This window comes from Chrysemys picta, chromosome 1 (assembly GCF_011386835.1).
Source record: "Chrysemys picta bellii isolate R12L10 chromosome 1, ASM1138683v2, whole genome shotgun sequence".
Classification (NCBI taxonomy): domain Eukaryota; kingdom Metazoa; phylum Chordata; order Testudines; family Emydidae; genus Chrysemys; species Chrysemys picta.
In genome coordinates, this window is record NC_088791.1 from 194,829,409 (window position 1) to 194,851,705 (window position 22,297).

The 22,297-nt window shown below is 40.7% G+C and overlaps 1 protein-coding gene across 4 annotated transcripts in view; it reads right to left on the reverse strand.

Annotated features, from left to right (window-relative positions):
* KCNJ6 (potassium inwardly rectifying channel subfamily J member 6) overlaps window positions 1-22,297 on the reverse strand; it is a 244,588-nt gene that overhangs the window by 189,440 nt on the left and 32,851 nt on the right. For 2 of the 4 annotated variants that reach the window (XM_005304427.4, XM_065590631.1), the window contains exon 2: window positions 627-675. The exons of the other annotated variants lie outside the window; for them this stretch is intronic. In XM_005304427.4, coding sequence (XP_005304484.1) covers window positions 627-675 — 49 coding nt within the window. The remainder of the gene's footprint in view (window positions 1-626; window positions 676-22,297) is intronic. 4 annotated transcript variants of the gene reach the window in all.

A 22,297-nucleotide genomic window follows, 5' to 3' on the forward strand; every position in this document is an offset into this window, starting at 1 on the left:
ACTTTGTCAGCTTATGAACTTGGGTCTTACCCTTCCAGGCTCACAAGAAATATAGACAAATTATAGAATAAGCCCAAAACTTAGTTAGTGGTTACATATTCAAAACAATGTACATATACCAGATCCCTAAGAAATCGTTGAGAGACCTCTCTCATACCTCTGAGGGCATAATTCATATGGGGCACATTCTGCAGAAATGCATCCTGTGCAGTCCCATTGAATTCAGTGGGGCCATGCTGAGTGTAAGAATTAACACTATGGCCCTGATCCAGTATAGTGCTTAAAGCATGTGCTTGACTTTAGTAGTCCTATCAACTTTAGAACTCAAAGTAATCCCATTGAAGTCAAATATGTACTTAGCTGGATAAGGACCTAAATCCACAAAGACCCAAATAAATCTACTTTAATAAAAGAATAGGTGTGAGGAAGGAGAAATTTGTCTCTTCTTCAAGGGGGGTTGAAGAAAGGAATGATTCAAGGCATGGCGGTGTGAGTAGTAGGCTTGGAAGAGATCTTTGTTCCCAGGGAGTATTTCTTTCTTTCTTTTTTTTTTTTTTGTGCTATTGTATGAAAAAAAACAAAACGAGTAGGGGGGGGAAATAGTTGAACTTCCTATTTGTACTCACTCATCGACTCTGTCAATTTGGCCATCTCTTTCTCTCTTTTGTGCTTCTCCTAGAGACAAAATAAAAACAAACATACATATATATAAAATACACTTGACGGGAGGTGGTGCTATATGGGATATTGTCATCTGAATCACTTCTTTGTATATATTTCCTAAATAATGTTGGAATGATGAGTGATCAAATTTTTTGAACAGGAAAATCCTCCAGATACTTCTACAGTGTTTTGTTCTAATTTTTCCGTTAAATGGGCCCTACCTTAGGGAGCTCTTATAGTGCTTGAATTGTGTTTGTGAAGTATGAGATGCAAATGTGTGTAGATAGAGGCACTGAACTTCTTCAATCAAAGACGGTGGAGGAGGAAACTGCTCTTTCTTTTCCACACTGCACACTACAATGCTTTGTTAAGACATTTCAGTTCTAGTGAACCCCCTCAGATGACGCTTTAGATAAAGAAATGCTAGTGTAGGGATCAGTGAATTTCAAAGAGAGGTTAGGTAGCTTGAGTGAATATCAGACCATTGGAAATAAACACTGAATGGAACAAATCAAGTCAGTTAATTTATCACTATGGTACACAAGGATGCATAGTCTCCACCTAACCATGCACTTGTGCTCTTGTGCTGTTTGTTTGCATCAAAAATACTATACAAGCTTAAATAAAAAACTTCCTAAAATCTGTTTCCTTGTTCTAGTCACAATGTTTGTTGGGTCTACTGCTGCTAAGCCTCTCATTGCTAAGGCCTGATCCAAAGCCAATTGAATTTAATAGACTCCCACTGACTGACAGTGGGCTGTAGTTTGGGCCCTAGCACAGCATAGTTTGTTATGCAGACTTGCCCTGGTCAGACCAGTGAGGGCCTGGTCTGTTCCGCTGGTAGTTTGCGGTTTGGTGGCTCTCTCTGTTGCAAGATGTATGCAGACTCTCAGGTAGTTAACAAGGCAGGATTCAAATAATCCTGGGGCTCTAGGCATGTCCCAGGTTGGGACCTCGTCCTGATGCGTGTCCCCCAAATTCCTTCAGACCCCACAGCCTCACCCCTGTGTGGGGTAGCAGTAGTTGAGCCTCTCCCATCTGCTAGGAGATGAGCTAGTGTCTGTGATCTCCTTCCTCCCATGTACCCAGATGACACCTGAGCTAGAAGGTGGGGTTAGTGGGTTACAGATGGCTGTAATAAGCCATAAATCAGTGTCTTTATCAAGACCATGATTTTTAGTGTCTAGCAAAGTTATGAATTTAAGCTCCCAGGCTCCCTTAGGTAGGAGGTGGTACAGAGCTGCCACCCCAGGTGTAGCACCAGGGAGATTAACTCACTCAGTATGTCCCTTGTTTGCACCAGTATTAGGCTGGCACAGAATGATCCTGTGACATTGCACTCTATGATTTTATGAAAATATGCTAATGTAACTGGAATATGCTTCATGCAAAAGGTCTCTTGTAAGGTAGCATTACAAAGCTTATAATCTACTGAGTGTGATCGTCCTATTTGTATAAATGTACCACTCTTCTATCTGAAACTCAAAATATGAAATATAACTTTGAGGGCCTATTGTAATTATGCAAAGTGTGGGCCACTAATGGTGGTTTGGAATCTTGAAGATTCCCATTAACCAGGACAATTGACTGCAGATGGCTCTGTTTTACCTGTAAGTCTTCCTGTATACACGTGTGCTGGCAAGTGGGTAATGAAGTCTTACAGTGACATGTTTCAGAGTAGCAGCCGTGTTAGTCTGTATCCGCAGGAGTACTTGTGGCACCTTAGAGACTAACAAATTTATTAGAGCATAAGCTTTCGTGGACTACAGCCCACTTCTTCGGATGCATATAGAGTGGAATAAATTGAGGATATATATACACACACACATTAATGGACACAAATCTGACATCAAGAATCATAATACTCAAAAACCAGTGGGAGAACACTTTAACCTGTCTGGTCATTCAATGTCAGACCTGCGGGTGGCTATCTTACAACAGAAAAACTTCAAAAACAGACTCCAACGAGAGACTGCTGAGCTGGAATTGATATGCAAACTAGACACAATCAACTCAGGATTGAATAAGGACTGGGAATGGCTGAGCCATTACAAACATTGAATCTATCTCCCCTTGTAAGTATTCTCACACTTCTTATCAAACTGTCTGTACTGGGCTATCTTGATTATCACTTCAAAAGTTTTTTTTCCTCTTACTTAATTGGCCTCTCAGAGTTGGTAAGACAACTCCCACCTGTTTATGCTCTCTGTATGTGTGTATATATATCTCCTCAATATATGTTCCACTCTATATGCATCCGAAGAAGTGGGCTGTAGTCCACGAAAGCTTATGCTCTAATAAATTTGTTAGTCTCTAAGGTGCCACAAGAACTCCTGTTCTTTTTACAGTGACATGTGATCGTGTCACCTGAACTGGAATCCATCTTTAACCTGGTGCTTTTCCATTGAGAAGGAGGGGGGTGGGAACCCAGAGGGACAAAGGATTCCTGCCTTCTGCAAAAGAGATGTGGGTGGAACAGATCAAAGGGAGAGCCATCATGAGGAATCCCCTAGCTACCACCTGAGCTGGAACAAGTGCTGTACCAGGGGAAAGGATTGTGCCCAGACTAGGAAGGGGGCAGCCTGGGCAGCAAGAGCAAGCAGTCCTTGTGCTCCTCTGAGGTCAAGTCTACACTACAGAACTACATAAGTGCAGCTGCACCACTGTAGCATGTCTGGTGAAGACACGCCATGTCAACAGGAGATTGTTCTCCTGTCAGCATAATAACTCCCCCTCGGTTAGAAGTGGAAGCTGTGTCTTCCACCAACATAGTGCTGGTGTGGACAGTGCGAACCTTGTGTTGCTTGGGGTGGGGGAGGGGCTTTCACACTCCTGAGGGATGCAAGTTGTATTGACTTAGGCTGTAGTGTAGACCTGCCCTAAGTGTTTGGGCTGCTGCTATGTCCTGCTCTTGAACAAATGTGTAATGTGGATAAGGGGCTTCCTGCATGCCCATGTGCATTTCAGCAAGGAAAGCACACAATCCTGCCCTTAATAGGTAAGCACAATATGAGTGCAAAGTGCAGGAGGCAGATTATACCTTGTGTTATTAGTAAACTGGTGTATGAAATATATATTGCTACATAAAGCACACTAGCTTGGACTCATAAAAATAACTACTTTAAATCCCATCCACCAACGTTAGTACTTGCAGATGGCCTCTTTCATTCAAAGCCAGGATCACCATGTAGGAGAGGAGCTGGTAACAAGGCTCCTGCAGTTTGAGGAGTGTGCTTTGATCAGCTGATCAATTGAAGTGGGCTAGTTATTAGCAGCCATCAGTTCACTCAAGGGATTGTGGATTCTCTTTGCCTCCAGAGAATCTGTATTTCTTGTCTTCCTCTGAGCTACACATTCAGCCGTGGTTCTTTTTGATGGGTTTGTTGGAGGCTGCAGTACACTTCAAACACCATGGTTGTTCTCTGTTAACCCGTTCCAGTGTACGTTGAGAAACCCAGGGGTACATGCTTTCTATATGCTGTCTTAATGCAATATCAGGCTGTTCTATGTTTGCCTTGTCCTGAGACTGTGGCACTGCACAACCTGCTGTGACTTTAGTCTAGATTAGTGTCACACTCAGTACTGAGACAGTAGCATCCGCATTATTATGCCCTCTTGGCCAGTATACCATGTTTGGCTTCATATCATGCACTGTGTTCTAAAGAAAAATGATGACCCTTGTGTAAAAACCTGTCTGGTTGCCTGTTCCTGAGTACTTGGCATTCTGTCACAGTATGTACATCAGGACTGTCTGGAAAGATAGCAGAAACTTGAAATTCCTTAGGTCCTAGTGTTGCACATCACAATATGTGAATCACATATGAGTGGAAGGGGAAATTCACCTGTATCCCAAATGAAGCCCAAGAGTAATCAAAATGTGGAGTATCCAGGCCACTTGAGTTGTAGTGAATAAACACTGGATGAGACATTCTTTTTGCAATTCTTCTGTGAATCTAATGGAAGGATAATGAAAACCTATTGTAATGTTTTCCTCAACCATAGTGTTTCTTTTGACTTGGATTAAGCTATTTAGATCATTGTCCTTTAGTTTGGTTTGATAACAAGGTGGTGACAAGAGTGACTGTACTATATATGCACTACTAAATTGGAGGGAGTTTACCACATCTCTAGTTAAAACCTCTTATTAATATTTCCTTTATTGGCCATAAATTTCAAACTATGGATCAGAATGCAAATATGTAGTTTTTATTATACTATATTTTTGTGGAGTTTTGTCATTTTCAAAAATTCAATGACAAATCCCTAGTAATTTCATTGATATCTCCTCTTTGGTAATAGCTAATCAACCACTAAATGCAACTTTTACCTCAATGAGCTTGTAGGATGGTGTAATCTATCTTGGGATATCTTAAATTACTTTTCAAAACTGCACAGAAATGGTGTTCTGTTTGATACACTGTTAAAAGAGAATAATGGAATTTCATTTGATATAGAGCCTTTCATACTCAAGACATCCCTAAATGCTTTACAGAAATGAATTAGACACTTGTTGTTCAGTGATGGTGTGTAGGCAAATGCAGCAGTCATTATGCGTTATTCGCTCAGCAATAGCCTACATACAGCCTTAAAAAGTAGAGCCTAATTTAGTGTCAATCCTCTCCGACTAGGATGTTGGAGTTACTCTTTTTTTAAAAAAAAAAGTGCCACAGGATCTTTCATTTCCACCTGGGCCCATACCAGACGAAGAAAAGACCATGTTTAACATCTCCTCTGTAGGACCTCAAATAATGCAGCACACTCTAATACTGTGCTGTATAAGCACTTTTCCCATCATTCATATTGGTCCATGAAATTCGCATTTGAAAATCTTAATTTTTCCTGGCCACAAAAATCAAGCTCTCACTTTGGGCAAGTTTTTCAGCCCCTATTAGAGCCAAGGTACATAGCATGGAGAATAGTATGTGAAATCTACTGTAGAAAAAACTGAATTGATTAGCTGCATAATATAAGCACTAACTTCTTAAGAGCATTTGATTAATCTTTCCACACACTGTGGTGGTATGGGATAGGTTTGGGGGTAGGAATGCTTTCTAAGAGCAGGAATAGCAGGTAAATGTTGTTGTTGTTGTTCCTAGTTATGCTTAGTATGTAAGACTGTTCATTAGTCTCCCTGAATAAGAATAAATGAAAGGTATTTTCTCCTGTTCAAAATATTCTAAGATGTGTATTTATGAGCAATAGAGCACAGTGTACTTATATTCATGAGAAAGAAAGTCATGTTTGGCATTTTAAGTAGACTGAGCTACAGTAAATCACAATTTATCATTTTTGATCAAATAACCTTAAGATTTTCTCAGATCTTTGAAAAAAATCCACTGCAGAGAACACGAATCTGAAAAATATTTTTAAGATGCAATCTTTGGCAGTGAGTCTCAGCACTGCTGATTTCAAAAATCTACTTAATTTATTGTGCTAATGCTGCCAAGATACGCAGGTTATTTTATGAACATTTCTCTTTTACCTTTTTATGCAGTTAAATACTTGCAGCTTCTGCTGTCAGCTGTAGAAGAGCTATTTAAATAGCATTTGAAGGCACTGGTAAGGAAATAATGGGAACATTTACAGTTTGTAGAACGATGAAATATCGGGGGGGATGGAAGCAAAAGTAAAGGGTAAAAAAGTTGTGATATTGTCATGTAATTAAAGGCAGATTTAGCTTCTTAGTATCTTTGCTATGAAAGACAATACATATCTTATTTTCATCTGTCATTACAAAAGTCCTACAGCACACCTGGAGGTTTAACTTGAAGCCCTCAAGCCTTTGTAAAACATCTCTCTACCAACACAGCTGTGCTAGTTAAAAACACAGAGCACTTATTTATTTTGCTTAGCCAATGTGGCATATATATGTACTTCTGTCCCTTGAGAAGTTAGACTTTTTGGTTTAGATCCATTTTAGACTCCTAGGTGCCAACAGGGTAAAATTTGGACTTAAGTTTCTGTCAATAAAGTCCCCATAGGACCTATACTTCTCTCAGCATGTGCACAGCTGCTTAAATTCACATGTCCAGTGCTTAGCTCATACCTAAACTCCAACAGGATTCACCAACTAGGCATTTCCCTGCCTATCTTGCCAGTGGGGTCTGAGCTGGTTGGTATATTCTGAGGCCACTTATATATTTGTTGGGCTAAACAGAAAGTAAGAATGACTTGGTAGCCCAGTGGTTAGGGCACTCTCCTGGGATGTGGGTAAGTCAAAATCATGCCCCTCCTCCAATTAATATTTAAATAATTAATGCAAAGTGGAACAGCTTCAACAGGAGAGACTGAGCATGATCTACCCCGAGTACCCCATAGCTCCATGGTTAGGCCACACAACTGACAAGTAGGAAACACAGGTTTAAGTCTCTACTCCTCTCGGCTGGTGTCAAGGCTGTATCCCCACTTTGAACTTTAGGGTACAAATGTGGAGGCCTGCATGAAAACTTCTAAGCTTAACTACCAGCTTAGATTCTGGTCCGCTGCCACCATTTTCAAAAACTAATTCCCTTCCCTGGGAAGCCTTGAGAAACCTTCACCAATTCCCTGGTGAATACAGATCTAAAACAAGGAAAAATCAATCAGGTTCTTAAAAAGAAGGCTTTTAATTAAAGAAAAAGGTAAAAATCATCTCTGTAAAATTAGTATGGAAAATAACTTTACAGGGTAATCAAACTTAAAGAGCTCAGAGGACTCCCCTCTAGTCTTAGGTTCAAAGTACAGCAAACAGAGATAAACACTCTAGTAAAAGGTACATTTACAAGTTGAGAAAACAAAGGAAAACTAAGACGCCTTGCCTGGCTATTTACTTACAAGTTTGAAATAGGAGAGACTTGTTTAGAAAGATGTGGAGAACCTGGATTAATGTCTGGTCCCTCTCAGTCCCAAGAGCGAACGAACTCCCAAACAAAGAGCACAAAAAAAAAGCCTCCCCCCCCCCCCCAAGATTTGAAAGTATCTTTGGGTCAGATGCCAGCCAGGTTACCTGAGCTTCTTAACCCTTTACAGGGAAAAGGATTTTGGAGTTTCTGGCCAGGAGGGATTTTATAGTACTGTACACAGGACAGCTGTTACCCTTCCCTTTATAGTTATGACAGCTGGAATCCCATGTGAGTGCTCTAACCAATAGGGAATCGGGAGGGTACCACCACCTCCTCCTCCTCCTTCATATGTGAGAAAGGACTGGCTGGGCTTAGGTGCCTAACTCCAGGACAGTGTTCATGGCTGCTGTGAATCCCAAGTGAAGATAAGTGCCTCCCTCCAGCCTCAATTTAGGCACCTAAGTCATTTTGAGAGGTGGGGCATAGGCCCAACCCCCCTCCTCAGCATTTCCTATTGGGTAGTCTAAGTGGCTCCATGCTCAGCATGCTGGCTTCTGTAGATACCATTCTTTAGGTGCATAACTTTCTCTCCATGCATTGTATAGGGAGCCTGGGCAACTAATTCAGGGCTGTGGATCCCACCGGAGTGAGGCTCAGCGTTGCAATGCATAAGTCCCCATTGTGGATCTAGCCCTTTTGAGGACCAGGAGGAATTCCACATAACTAGAAGTTACCAATCGATACCAAGTCCCCAGCATGGAATCCGTGAAAAATCTTTTGAGGTCATTCCCTTGGAGCAGCTAGGAGAAATGTAAGGGGCCCACCCTGTCAGAAAATCAAGCTCGCCCATAGATATCTCCAGCCACCCAAGGAAGACAGATGCTCCTAGTAGGTCTTCAATACTCAGAATAATAATAAAGAAGAATTCTGCAAAGGACAGGCAGACAGCAGGATGGACAGTGTGCTGTCTTCCCGGAGCCGAGACATGAGACATCACTCTAAGACTGGAAAGGCTTCTGAAGTTGACAAGTAAGGCTCCATTGCTGATGATTCACATTGGCACTAATGACACTGTTGCAGGATATCTCACAGATAATAGATGACTCAGGGAACTCAGAAGGGTGCTGAAAAAGAAGAATGTCCCAAGTGATCTTTGAGATCCTTCCTGTCCCATGAGGGAAGGAAGATAAAAGGCACAGAAGATTCTGGAAGTGAAGTGCTGACTAGGTAAGTGTTGCCGGGGGAGGGTTTGGGTTTTGTGGAACATTGGTCCACCTTCTGTGAGGAGAGGAGGCTGTATAGTTTGAATGGCCTCCACCTCAATAGATAGGGAACCAATCACTGTGGGACAGGCTGGCTAGAGTAGTCAAGAAGGTGTTAAAATAATAACAAAAAGGGAAGATAAAAAGAGGGAAGAAATGAACACTCATTTAGCACAAAATCAAGATGTTAAGGAAATTTTTTTATCCAGAAACCAAAGGATATGATAAGAAATTCTTTAATTGCCTATACATCAATGCTTGGAGCCTGGGTAACAAACAAGAGGAACTGGAATTGTTCATTTTATGAGCATAAATTTAATCTAGTTGGTATAACTGAAACCTGGTGGGATTATTCACATGACTGGAATATTAAAATTGTTGATTATAACTCATTTAGGAAGGATTAAATGGGCAAAAGAGGAAGGAGAGTGGCATTCAATGTCAAATGTGGCATTACCAGTTTCGAAGTCACTGATAACTGTGACAAAAACAATCTTGAATGCTTGTGGATAAATGTCCTAACAGTAAAGCACAAAATACGGTATTCGTTGATGTCTGCTACAGGCCACCAAATCACAGTAAGGCGCATAAGCCACTGGTCATCCTGTTCCCATCTCTAATATGCAGGAATAAAAGCTGTTTGATCAGGAGAGACTTCAATTTGAGTGACAAATACTTGAGGTATCATGCTGCCAGTACTAAATATTATAGATGACAATTTCTTAGCTCAATAAGTGTTACAGAATTCCCCCACATTAGATGCAATAGACCTCATCTTCACTGATAAAGAGTAACTGATCACAGAACTAAAAGTTAATAGTAGCTTAGATACAAGTGACCGTGACTTTATTGTGTTTGCACATAGTGAGTATGATAAAATCCAGACCAGTAATATATATACCTGGCACTTTAAAAGGGCCAATTGCACAAAGATGAAAACAATTATGAGCCAGATCAGCTCGAGGGAAGAATTTAATCAGAAAAAATAGGAATGATAATTGGGAGTTTTTGAAGATCACTGTACTAGATGCCACTATCTCACAGCGGAGGAAGAAAGCTAGGTTTTTTTTTTTTTTTTTTTAAAAGACCTGATTTAGGGGGGAAGTGAAGGCAGCTGTTGTAAATAAAACAAATGGAAGAAAGGGGAAGTTGACAATAATGAATATAAATCAGAAGCTAGGAATTGTGGAAAATTGAAAAGGAAAGTAAAGGGACACAAGGAGACATCTATGGCCAGCTGAGTTAAGGACAATAAAAATGACAATTATATTGGGAACAAAAAGAATCCTAACAATGGTATTTGTCCATTACTAGATGGAACTAGGAGAATTACCAGTAATATTTCAGACTGGAAATAAGGCATACATTTTTAATAGTGAGAGTAATTAATCGTTGGAACACTTTACCAAGGTTCATGGTAGATTCTTCATCACTGACCATTTTAAAATAAAGATCAGATGTTTTTTTCTAAAAGATGGGCTCTAGGAAATATTTTTGGGAAGTTCTGTGGCCTGTGTTAGGTAGGAGGTCGGAGTAGATGATCACAATGTTTCCTTCTGGCCTGAGAATCTATGAATCTAGAAAAAGGTAGTAATGAAAGTGTGATGCTACACCCCATATTCTTTGTAGAGATATGCTTATGATATAAATATGGCATAATTAAGATATGGTTTATGCAAGATGGGTCATGTGAGGTATCATTGGAAAGGTTCTAATTTACTGAATGTGATTATCCAATTTCTATACATGTATCATTCCTGTATCTGAAGTTAGGAATATTGACTATGTAACAATTACAACTGTGGTTTTTACCTGGGGAACGCCCACCAGACAGTATGCAATCAACCTGGAATGGGCCATTAGGGAGAACAGTAGGACTTTGAAGATACTAATCTCCCTCCGTCCTGAGAAGTTTCCTGGGATGCTGCTTTGACACTACAGGTCAGGTGATCGTGTCACCTGGTACTGGATACCATCTTGGATTTCTAGTCTCTTTCCATTAAGAAGGGGTGGGGGTCAAACTGGGAAACAAAGGATTCTCACCATATACAAATCCTATTTGAGGCTCGGGAGTGAGTTAAACTTGGCTCTTCGCCACTGCCTCCCCACCCAAGAAGGAAGACTGCTAAAAACCTGAAGAAACAAAGGAATTAAGCTGGGGAAGGGGGCAGGGGCTGAGCCCAGACAAGAAAGGTCTGGCCTGTGAAAGGAATACCTGGAAATTTAATCTGCAAGCAGTGCAGTTTACCTTCAAGAAACTCTGCAACCTTCATAAAACAACATTTAGGGTGAGAATTTGCTACTATTAACCAGTTAATTTAATGTATTAAGTTTAGGTTGAATATTTTGTTTTATTTGCTCAGTAATCTGCTTTGATCTGTTTGCTATTCCTTATAATCACTTAAAATTTACCTTTTGTAGTTAATAAACTTGTGTTTTGTTTATTCTGTACTCAGTTTGTGTAATTCATAACTGAGGCCAAGACGCTGTGCATATCTTCCTCCACACTGAGGGAGGGAGCAAACTTCATGAGCTTACGTAGTATAGATCTCTGTACAGTGCAAGACAATATAATTTTGGGTTTGCACCCCAAAGGAGTGCTGGGCAATTGCCTAGCTGAAAGCCTTCCCATGCAGCGCTGATTTCAGTATTGGTGTCATTCTGCAACTGGGTGTGTCCGTGTGCGCATGCAGCAGTACTGGATGAGCGAGCCCAGGCTGGTGGAATGGGTGGGCTCAGTGGAACCCCAGTACATCAGGTGGCACCCCGGAGTAGGGGATAAGTTGTCACAGAGAGTCACTGCAATGGGGATTTAAGGTAGTTGGGCACCAAGGTAAAGTAGCCTAATAACTAAGGCTACAGAGTTAGTGTTGCTGGAGAGCCCTATAAGGAAAGTGGAGTATAGTTATGTAGCTACCATTTTGTAAATGATATCGTACAATGCACACTTCAGATGAAGCAGCTAAAGCTGTGTATTCTTTGGTAAAGCTGTGTGACTATTTTAACTCAACGGCTTTTGGGTTTCAGAATTAGCTGTGAATTTGGAACGCTCTGAGATTTGCATGTGAACCTGTAACAGACTTCACCAGGGATATTCCCTTTCCCTGTATTTCTACAGGTCCATGGGAGTTCTAGAAAAAGTTCCAGTCTGGGCAATTACATTCTGCAAAGCCAAATTCCACCTCTGGTTTAGAATAGGGTAAGGTATTTCTCACTTTCTCTCCTAAACTGCTGTTATAAATGCCACTGAAGATAGAGATATAATACAAAGGGACCCACCGAAATTAAAAACAGGGCAGAAAGTAACAAAATGAACTTCCATATGGAAAACTGAGCTAATTTATCCGGGGTGGGGGGGGGGAGTAAACTGAAGCACACATACTCAATGGGAAGGAGAACCTGGAAAGCTGTAATACTGGAAGAAACCTCAGGGTGATACTAAGGCACCAAATTAGATGAGAGTTTGCAAGGCAATATGGCAGCAAAAAAAGTCAAAGTAATTATGGGCTGTCAATGCCGAAATATCAGATTATGCAGCAGGGACATAATGTTCCCCCTTTAGATGACTCTGCCACAACTGCACTTGCAATATTGTATTCAATGTTGGGGCATCAGATTTCCAGAAAGAGTGAAAAATTGGGGCAAGTTCACAGCATAGCAACAAGAACGAGTAGGGGACAGGAGGGATTGAATTGAAGACTGGAAAAGCTAAATATGCATAGCTTCCCTGAGTCATGATCAAGGGGAGACACAGTAACAGTCTACAGGTACTTGAATGTTGTAAGTACCAGGGTGGGAGAGGAATTGTTGAGTATTTGTAGTACCTAGGATACTACGAGGGGAAAATTAAGACAGGAAAACTTGGTGCTGAAAATTAGGAGGACCTTCCTGACAATGAGATGAATTAGACCGTGGAATAGCATGTGAAGAAAAGTGGTGGACGCCCTATTGTTTGCAATTTTAAAAGTTAGTTTGGACAAAACACTAGAAATAGTGTCTCAGGGAATAATCCTCTATCTCAGGGAACGTTCTTCAGACAATGAGCTAATAAACCTTTTCCATCTATATCTTCTGATATGTTGCTGTGTGCTATTAGGGCATAATCCAAAGTTTATTGTAGTCAGTGTTCTCACTGACTTCAATGGGCTTTGGATCAAGCCACTAAGAAACTTTCAGCCTGTGCTGAGGTGACTATATTTCTGTGGTGATCCCCATAAATACTCTGTGTATAAAGACTGAAGTGCTTGGGGATGACAGATACTATCTAAATGTAAGATTCTGATTAACTTAAACAATAAATAAGAACAAGACCTTTACTATTGTAAAATGGGTCTTATAAATCCTTACCCTAATTTTAATTGATGGTGATCCAAATTTTTGTTTTCTCATGAAGTCATCTGTATAGAGGGAATTTCCAAACTGATTGATAGTTCTATTGTATGGTCACACAATTAGTTTAGCCAATCACAATCCAGGATTTTTATATCCCTTCTGTAATATACATCTAAAGTATATTCATAGACTGGGAATTTGAAATGGAAAATTAAGATAAGCACATTTGAACTAATCTGGAAAACATCTTGTTAATTATCTAAGAGAATAAGGGCCTAATAAAATATGTTTTGTTAATCACTCGTGTAGCCGAATTAACTGATCAAGCATTCCAGATCCCAAACCATTTCATACCCAGAGCTGACAGTTAACAGTGAGAATCTGACAGGGCCTAAATGATGAGCATGTTACAAGAGGAACCAACCTTCCCCTTTGTCCTCTGATTATATGTATTTAAGTATAACTACTTTATTTTAATAGGAAATGGTAATCTCCCTTGTTCTGTGTTCTTCAGTTTTAGCCTTGTAATGCCAATGTAGCTCAGATAATCACAGATTTTAGCAGCCATGTGTTTTTTTTAAGCATTACAAACATGTTATTTTAAAAATGGATGTATGTGAAAACAAATAAGGCACACGATTTGTGACAGGCAGCATGGAAACTGACAATGAAAATATTTCTCTAAATATTGTTGTTTACTCTCAGAGCCAAAATTTAAATTCCAGTTATTGATTTTGGTCCTTGGGCCTGATTTATCACTGTATTGCTCCAGTTTTACCCAGTTGTGTCTCAATGGAGTTACACCAGTGTCAAACTAGAGCAATGCTGAGGAAAATCAGGCTGTTTTGATTTTAAAAATCCAGATTTTGGTTAAGTTTGTCTTCCCCATGGAGTTAGCATACCTGCAGCATTGCTGTATCCACTGAGGTAAAAAACAGTTGGGTAAAAACATTTTGATTCTTTCTTCAGTCCACATGCTCACAATAACGTCCTTCTTAACAACAATTTTGTTTCTTAATTGCTTTAGTATCACCACGCAGGAAAGAGACTTTTTTTATCAAACAAAAGTTATGTTTTTTGTTTGTATTTATTGAAAACTAATACCCAAGCCTGACATTGTTCACCTTCTAATAATGTCGGTGTGAAACAAGTCTGCTCAAAATTAAATAATCAATTTGGACTTTTATGTGCCACAATATTCAGCTTTTCAGAGCTAAGGCATAAGCTGATAGGAGCAGCTACAGAAACAGCCAGAGTAGGGATTGGTGCAATTTGGGGAAGGGGGTAAAAAGGAGCACAGTCAGCACCACCCCTCTTGATCCAGTACTGTTGAGAGAAGATTCCCCCCCACATTATTCTGGGAGGAACTAGAACTCGGGTGGTGCCTCCCCACCACATGTGGCCTTGGGCGAAAAACTGCAGAGGAACCCGCCAGAAGGAGCCAAAGCTAGGACCGTTTGACATGGAGAACTTTTTGTAATTTAGACTGGATGTTCTCTGCCCTGTGCTGATTAGCTGTTTGCAGGGCCTGCTCCAGCGTTTTTGCCACCCCAAGTGCCCCCCCTCCAAAAAGCCACGATCAGCACTCTACCACCGCCGCTTCATTCTTCGGCGGCAATTCGGCGGCAGGTCTTTCCTTCCAAGAGGGACTGAGGGACTTGCCGCTGAAGAGCCAGACGTGCCGCCCCTTTCTGTCGGCCGCCCCAGGCACCTGCTTGCAGCGCTGGTGCCTGGAGCCGGCCCTGGCTGTTTGCTCCAAACTGCACCCCTGCCTCTTCATCTCAGCTTCACTCCACACCTGCCCTTCCTATCCTCTTCTCCCCTGCTCTGTTCTCTTCACCCTCCCTCTCTTCCCCCACCCTGTGTCAATCTTGTCTATTTAGATGTTAAGCTCTTTGGGACAGGGCCTATCTACGTCTGAGTCTGTACAGGGCCTAGCACAATGGTGGGTCCTTAGGCACAACCATAATAACCATGTTTAATAATATGTATAGAACATGCAGATGTAAAGCCCAAAGTTATGCAAAACATTTATTAGCAAACCTCCAAAGCAGGTGAATCTCAACTGGCTTTGGTTTTATTATCATGATATTGTAGCCAAGTTAACAAAGGTTTTTTGAGCCTGCCACTAAAACTGTGTTTAGTGTTGGAGGGGGATTTATGGTTTCAGATTAAAACTGGAGACAACTAGCATTCAGTGGTTTCAATCTACGGTAAGGCAAAGGGCAGTTTTCTTTGGATTTTGGGTGTGTTGGAACTGGAGTGTCAAAGAGAAACTGAGTGGGGTGCAAACCACAACAAAAGATGTACATGCCGCCCCTGCAAAGAATGTATCAAGTTTTGTGCTTCCCCGAGACAGTTCCCATGGCTATACTTCATAAACACAGCCAAGGCTGCTCCCAACATATTGTGGAGCCTTCCAGATTTATCATGTTGATGTTTCAAACTTTAGTCTTTCCTGAAATAATACACTAGGTGCCAGAAATAAAAGGTCAGTTCATAAAGCCATCCATTTCTGTCTCTTCTAATCTAATTAAGTGTTAATGGTAATAAAATGTTAATAGTTATTGGCTCATAAGGGGGAAAAAATTACATGCTGCAGTGGAACTGAGATATTTAGCATTTTATTGCCTATCAGACTTCCGCTACAAAGGCACCAGTAATTGAGTTTCCTAAGCTGCTCCATGTCCTTCAACATCTCTTCAGTCCTTAGGGACTTCTTAGCTACAGGTTTCCCCATTCCTTCCAGTGTGGCTCTCCCTTGTGGGCTCTGTGATACCCTATGTTAGACTCCTTTTCTTTGTTTGTTTGCAGGGCAATCCTACTTACCTCCACAAACCAAGATTCCTCTTCTTCCTCCACCTCCTTATTTCTAATACTGACTTTTTTTTTTTTTTTTTTTTAAGCCTACAAACATAAGGGATTTTTCTTGCGGGCTACATGGGCAATAATACACTTTGCCTTGGATGTGGGAGACCTGGGTTCAATTCCCCCTTCTGCCAGAGGGGCAGAAAGGAGACCCCTGTTCAAATCCTGTCTCTTAGGAGAGTGCCCTAACCATTGAGCCATGGGATATCCTGAGGTGTGGCTCCCTCAATGTCTTCTGTTGCAGCTGTTTCACTTTGGCTAAATACTTAAATAGTCATTGGCCAGAGAGTGAGTGTGAGAATTACTTTGTAGTCTGATGGGTAGGGCACTCACTTGCGAGGTAGGAGGTCCAGGCCCCCTGCTCCCATGACTATTTAATTATTTATCCAATGAGAAACAGCTTCAATAGGTGAGAGACCCACACCAGAATATCCCAGTTGTTAGGGAGGTAGGAGACTCCTGTTCAAATCCTGTCTCTCCATCAGGGAGAGGGGGAATGTGATCCCAGGTCTCCTATATCTAGGGTGACCAGATGTCCTGATTTTTATAGGGACAGTCCCAATATTTGGGTCTTTGTCTTATATAGGTGCCTATTACCCCCCACCCGCTGTCCTGATTTTTCACACTTGCTGTCTGGTCACTGTACCCATATCCCAGGTGAGTGCCCTAGTCACTGGGCTGAAAGTTATAAGGGAGTCAGTTTCTCCTTATGGCTGGATTTTGAATAGGCCCCGATCTGGTAGGCGTGCTCTGAGATTAGGTGAGAGAAACTGGGGAATGTTTCTCTTCACTTGGTTTGAGGATTGCAGTGGGGCTTAGGTGTTGAGATAAGCATATAGGCACTGAGAGTGAGGCATTGTGCATGTGCCCAGGGGCAAAAATGTAGGTGCCTAGGGAACTTTTATAGCAAAAATTTAGGAGCTGAATTAGGCACTTACAGGATTAGACAGCAGCTGAGTGGGAGGCTAGTGGATCTCAGTGGTACCTAAACCCTGGATTTAGGCACCTCAATCCCTTTGTAGATCTAGGCCAAGATGTTTGGGTTTGTCTGTCTCTTTTTTGACCAAACAGCATTTCCTGTATTTAAACTGAGTTTGAAGTTATATTATTACCAACATTTGAGAATATATTATTTTAGCTTGCTTTTGAAATAATCACCAAGAACAATTTGCCGTCATAAAGAGCATTTGACTACAATTTGCTATATCCTTTTGTAAGACTTGTTTCTCAGGCTGTGTATTGTCTGTTCTCCTGATTTTCCCCTCCCCCAGACAAGATTCTAGAGTAAGTCTAATATTTATTCAATTATGATCAGACCTAGCCAATCACATGTTACATAGGATAAGCAAATAACAGTTCTGGTGGTGTCGTATTAACATAAGCATTCTAGCTTTGTGCTGAACTGAGGAGATAAATGCAGTGTGGTAATATTTCAGCTTAGTTTGACTTGCTTGCTGTATAATAGCACTTCAGATAACTTAGTGCTAACTCTTGCTTGTTTTATAGAAAGGGGGAGAAAGATTTAGGCTAAACATGTGTTGTTTTTATCTATATTTTCTTTTCTTTAAATCTTTGAGGTGACGTTCCAGCTTTTCTACAGTCTGGGTTTTTGTAATTCATTCTGCAGCATTACTTGCCAGGAAGGCAAAATGAATCTGCTGCAGCCATTCTTGCCTGCACAGTCAGCCAGCTGTTTCTGCCTTGCGGGACAGAATGATGTGGAACTTCATGAATGATTTTTTTCCCTTCTTTTTCAAGAGCAGATTTATCTGTGGAAGTCTGGAAAATGCTACTCAGTGAAAGAGTGAGGTCCCAATCCTGCAATTAGCTGCACACAGTCATGCCCTTCTATTTGCATGGAGCTATGCTGAATACCAATGGACTCCATATGGACTCTGGGATCTACCTGATCAGCCCTCAATTCATGCTCAGGGTGTAGGGGTCTAATCCGCTGAGGAGCTCTGCCTTAGTATTTGAAAGGGCCAAGATCAAAAGTAGGAGATTCATCCTTCATTTATTGGACTGAAATATCTATTTTTCTGTTAGGTATCTGAAAGCAACCCTGATAGTAATGTGGCTTTTCTTATCAGGATGTTTTTCATTTTGGTAAATTAAATGATTGCTTTCTAATTACTAATTATATATGAGTTGTTAAGAGTCATTGCCACAGAGGTTTCATACAAAACACTTAAAAGGGACATGATATAATAATAATAATAATTGGAAAATCTAAAGTAGAAAATAAGTCTTCTAACAATTGTGCAAAGAAGAACCTATTCACTTTTGTGTTTTTAGGACAATAGGTAATTGTTACTGTAACTGAGCAGGTAAGTTAATTGCATATCACAAGAGTGGTGCAAAGCAGATGGAGTGTACCAGTGAATCTGGTCTTTTTCCTGAGCAGTGTACAGTAAATTAAGAACTGTTTACATTATACCTTCTAATGTCCTAGCCTTACCTTTGCCAACAGTGAACTTAGAATATCAGGGTTGGAAGGGACCTCAGGAGGTCATCTAGTCCAACCCCCTGCTCAAAGCAGAACCAATCCCTAGACAGATTTTTACTCTAGTTCCCTAAATGGCCCCCTTAAGGATTGAACTACACAACCCTGAGTTTAACAGGCCAAGCCTCAAACCACTGAGCTATCCATCCCCTGCCTCTTATTTTAGCTTGTGCCTATTCATTTAGCTTTGTTAGGTCCCTTTGAAATTCGCTCATCTTCTCAAGTCTTGGCTAACACAAGTAATTTTGTGTCATCTGCAGGTTTTGCCATCTCATTGGTCATCCCTCTTTCCAAATCTTGAGTAAAGAACACTGGTAAGTGTAGAACCATGGGGACCCCACTGTAAGCCTTTTGCCATGAAATAAATGAATACAATGATTTGAATAAATTTGCCATTAATAAAAAATTACCATTTATTCCTGATTTTTGTTTTGTCCCATTCTAATATTTTACCTTTCACTACATGACTGCTTAGTTTCTTAACAGCCTCTTGTGAAGGACCTTGACAAATATTTTTAACAGTCCAAATAAACCATATCAGCCCATTATTTTATTCACAAATTGTTCTTGTAGATAAAAGAAGCACAATTTTCCATTACATTCTCTAGATGCTTTTATAATTCTGTTTTCAAGTATCATTTCAACCAGTTTTTCTGGTATTGAAGTAACAGTGGTCTGTAATTCCCAGGACCAATACTTAACACTTTTTTTTTTTTTTTAAAGATAGGTACAACATTTGCTACCTCTAGTCCACTGCCTAGCTTCCTCATTGTTATGAAATCCTTTCTAAAGTTTAGTGTATCCAGGATAGTTATTCCCAGGATCCCTCCCCAGAGGATGTTTAACTTAATTATTTTGTGCTCTCTATTATTTAGTGACGCAACTATAGTTACTACTTGAGATATGACTCTTAGTTACACTGAAGTTATTGGTAAGTCTCCCAAAGGTGCTGGGTATTTACAGCTTCTATTAAAGTTATGGGTGCTCAGTACCTCTGAAAATCAGGCCATAAAAGTTTCAGTAGGCTTACAGCCATTATTCTTGAGTTTTGTCAGAATAGCTGAATCCCTTCAAGGGTAGAGACCTAAATGGCAAATCACATCTGTAAATAGCAATAAATGTGGGTATGTGTAATTATCACCACAGAAGGCATTGTGGTCTCCATGCTCATTTAGTCATATGTCTCTCTGCTTGAGACTGCCAACAAGGGTACCAATTAGTGACAATTGAATGGCTTTTCTAATGTGGACACCTGCCCATTAGGAGCTACCAACTCCTTAAATATACAGTAAGCTGTCAGATGGTAATTACATTTTGTTCACTTCTGCCTTGGTCTCCAAAGGAGAAGTCTTTCTGTCTCAGTATCAGTCCTTTGAGACATCTAGCACCTTAGAAATGTTTTTAGTTCCTTGCTTAGTTGCTGTTTTTTATGTTTATGGGTTTTATTTAACTTTATTTACAAAATGATTGAGACTTCCAAAATCACTTGTGATGCATAAAGAGAAAGGCACTATATTATTAAATTGGTTCTCAAAATCACTTTGGCATTATAGAATACAAATTAGTAGTAGTTAGGAAGTAGTAGATTTATCATGTCAAAGCACTACCTCCATAAAAATGTACCACCTGCTATCCAACCTATACACTTTTTTTATTATGCTTTTTAAAAAAATGACACCCAGATACTCCTTACTCCTGGACTAATCTTCAGCAAAATTTTTACTGTTTTAAATTATTTGTTCAGCACAGACAATGTGCTTAGCACTGTATAAGACATTCCCTGCCTGATACAGATAGTGGAATATATCTTCAGTACATGTGGAAAATCACAATGGTAATTTGAGCCAAGTTAGATAATGAGCTCTATCGTTACAATCTAGAATAATAATAATTAATAATACTAGGAGTTCTATTTCTGGATAAATGTATAGCCAAAATATAGGAGCATGCTTATTTTCTCTATACATTGTTAATAAGTAGAATTCAGATTTTCATTATATCTTCCATATATGTAGATTTTATTTTGACCTAAGGAATATATTCTATTTGAACTATAAAGCCTTTATTCCATTATATATTCTCTCTCTCTCACACTCTCACTCGCACGCACACACGCACGTATTCTTTTTGGATCCAATCGTGAAGTCCTTAATTCAGGACCTGATTCTACCAAATTTATTCACATAAAGTGGTACCTTACTCTCAAGAGTAAGAGTAATTAGAATCTGTCCCTCTGTGATTAATCCCATTGAAATCAGATACTACTCAATCTGAGTAAAGGGGGTGGTTGGGGGCCGGGGCCGGCTACAGGGTTTTTGCCGCCCCAAGCAGCAAAACGGGAAAAAAAAAGAAGCCGCAATCACTATCTGCTCTCACCGCCGCTTCAGTCTTCGGCGGCAATTCGGTGGCTGGTTCTTCGCTCCAAGAGGGAGCGAGGGACCCGCAGCCGAATTGCCGCCGAAGAGCCAGACGTGCCGCCCCTCTCTTAGCTGCCCCAAGCACCTGCGTGCTGGGTTGGTGCCTGGAGCCGGCCCTGTTTGGGGCCCTCAGAAGTTAATCTCAAGTTCTCTGGCCCAATATATTTCCATTGCCTTAATACTAGAATATGAAAGCCCTAAATAGAATATTTTTTCCAAATACTCTGAGGAGGAGGTGACATTCAGGTTCAAATAAATACCATTGATATTTGGGTTCAAAAATTTTTTCCCCAGTAAAAACAATGGTAGTTGAATGGATGAATCATGGGCCTTGCCAGACAAGGCCCAGTTAATGAACTTAAAATGGTAACATCTCCTTCACACTTTAACAGAAACTGCTTTAGAAAAGGTATTTGTGACTAAAAAAATTGACTAAATTCTTCAGTTTGCAGCCAGTTGACATGTGACAGAGTGCAGGGAGAGAACAGATCAGCTTGCGCTCTGATCACTTAAAGGCCAATTAGTTCCCGAAGCAGGCTGGGGGGCTGAGTGGATAAAATGTCAACTAATCCATCAGCCCAACTCTGATAAAGACACAAAGGAAGGAAGCCCTGGGGTAAGTGGGGGGGGGGGGGGGGAGGCAGGGGAACAGGGCCAACACCAGGACCAGCTGAGCCCAGTCACACAGGCCTCAGGGAAGAGAGACCTCTGTTCCCCTCAGGTCCTGATGGGATGGCCAAAAGCACAGAGGATATTGTAAATAGATTGTTGCACAGGGACTGTAGTGGTATTGGTGGAGGGAACTCAAAATAAAAGTCACTTTGAATGCACAACTAATGGAGTCTGTGCAGTTTCTGCAGGGCAAGAAGACTGGAGCAAAGGCACACCCCTGTTACACGATGTTAATGTCTTAACTATTATGCCAAAATTGGATAAGGCTTGTATGCGCCAGATATTATAAATGATGGCATTATGATCAACACTTGGTACATAAAGGGATTTTAAGAAATTCTCATTGAGAATTCATACCGACAAAGGGTCAAATCCGTCCCTGGTATGACCTCAGCGAAGGTGTAACTTCTTTATAAGGCATCTCATTTGATGTTCAGACCAACAAAGGCACAATTTTATCCCTAGAGTAACTCTGACTTTGGATGCAGTTACACCAGAACTAATTTGGCCCAAGTAAGGAATCTAACCATGTAAGAGAAAACAGCACCACCACTGTTGTGGTGTTGGGTGTTTTTTGTGTGAAAGGGTTGACCTGGCTTAACTGCAGGAGAGGGATCACAGCTGTGCCTCACTAGTGGAGATAAGCTTAACTGTTCTTGAGGGGTGGAATTTAGGCACCACCCTTCTCCTTGGCATTTCTTTATTGGCTAGTTTAGACAGCTCCCCACTGAGTGTGCTGGCTATCGTGAATACCTTTCT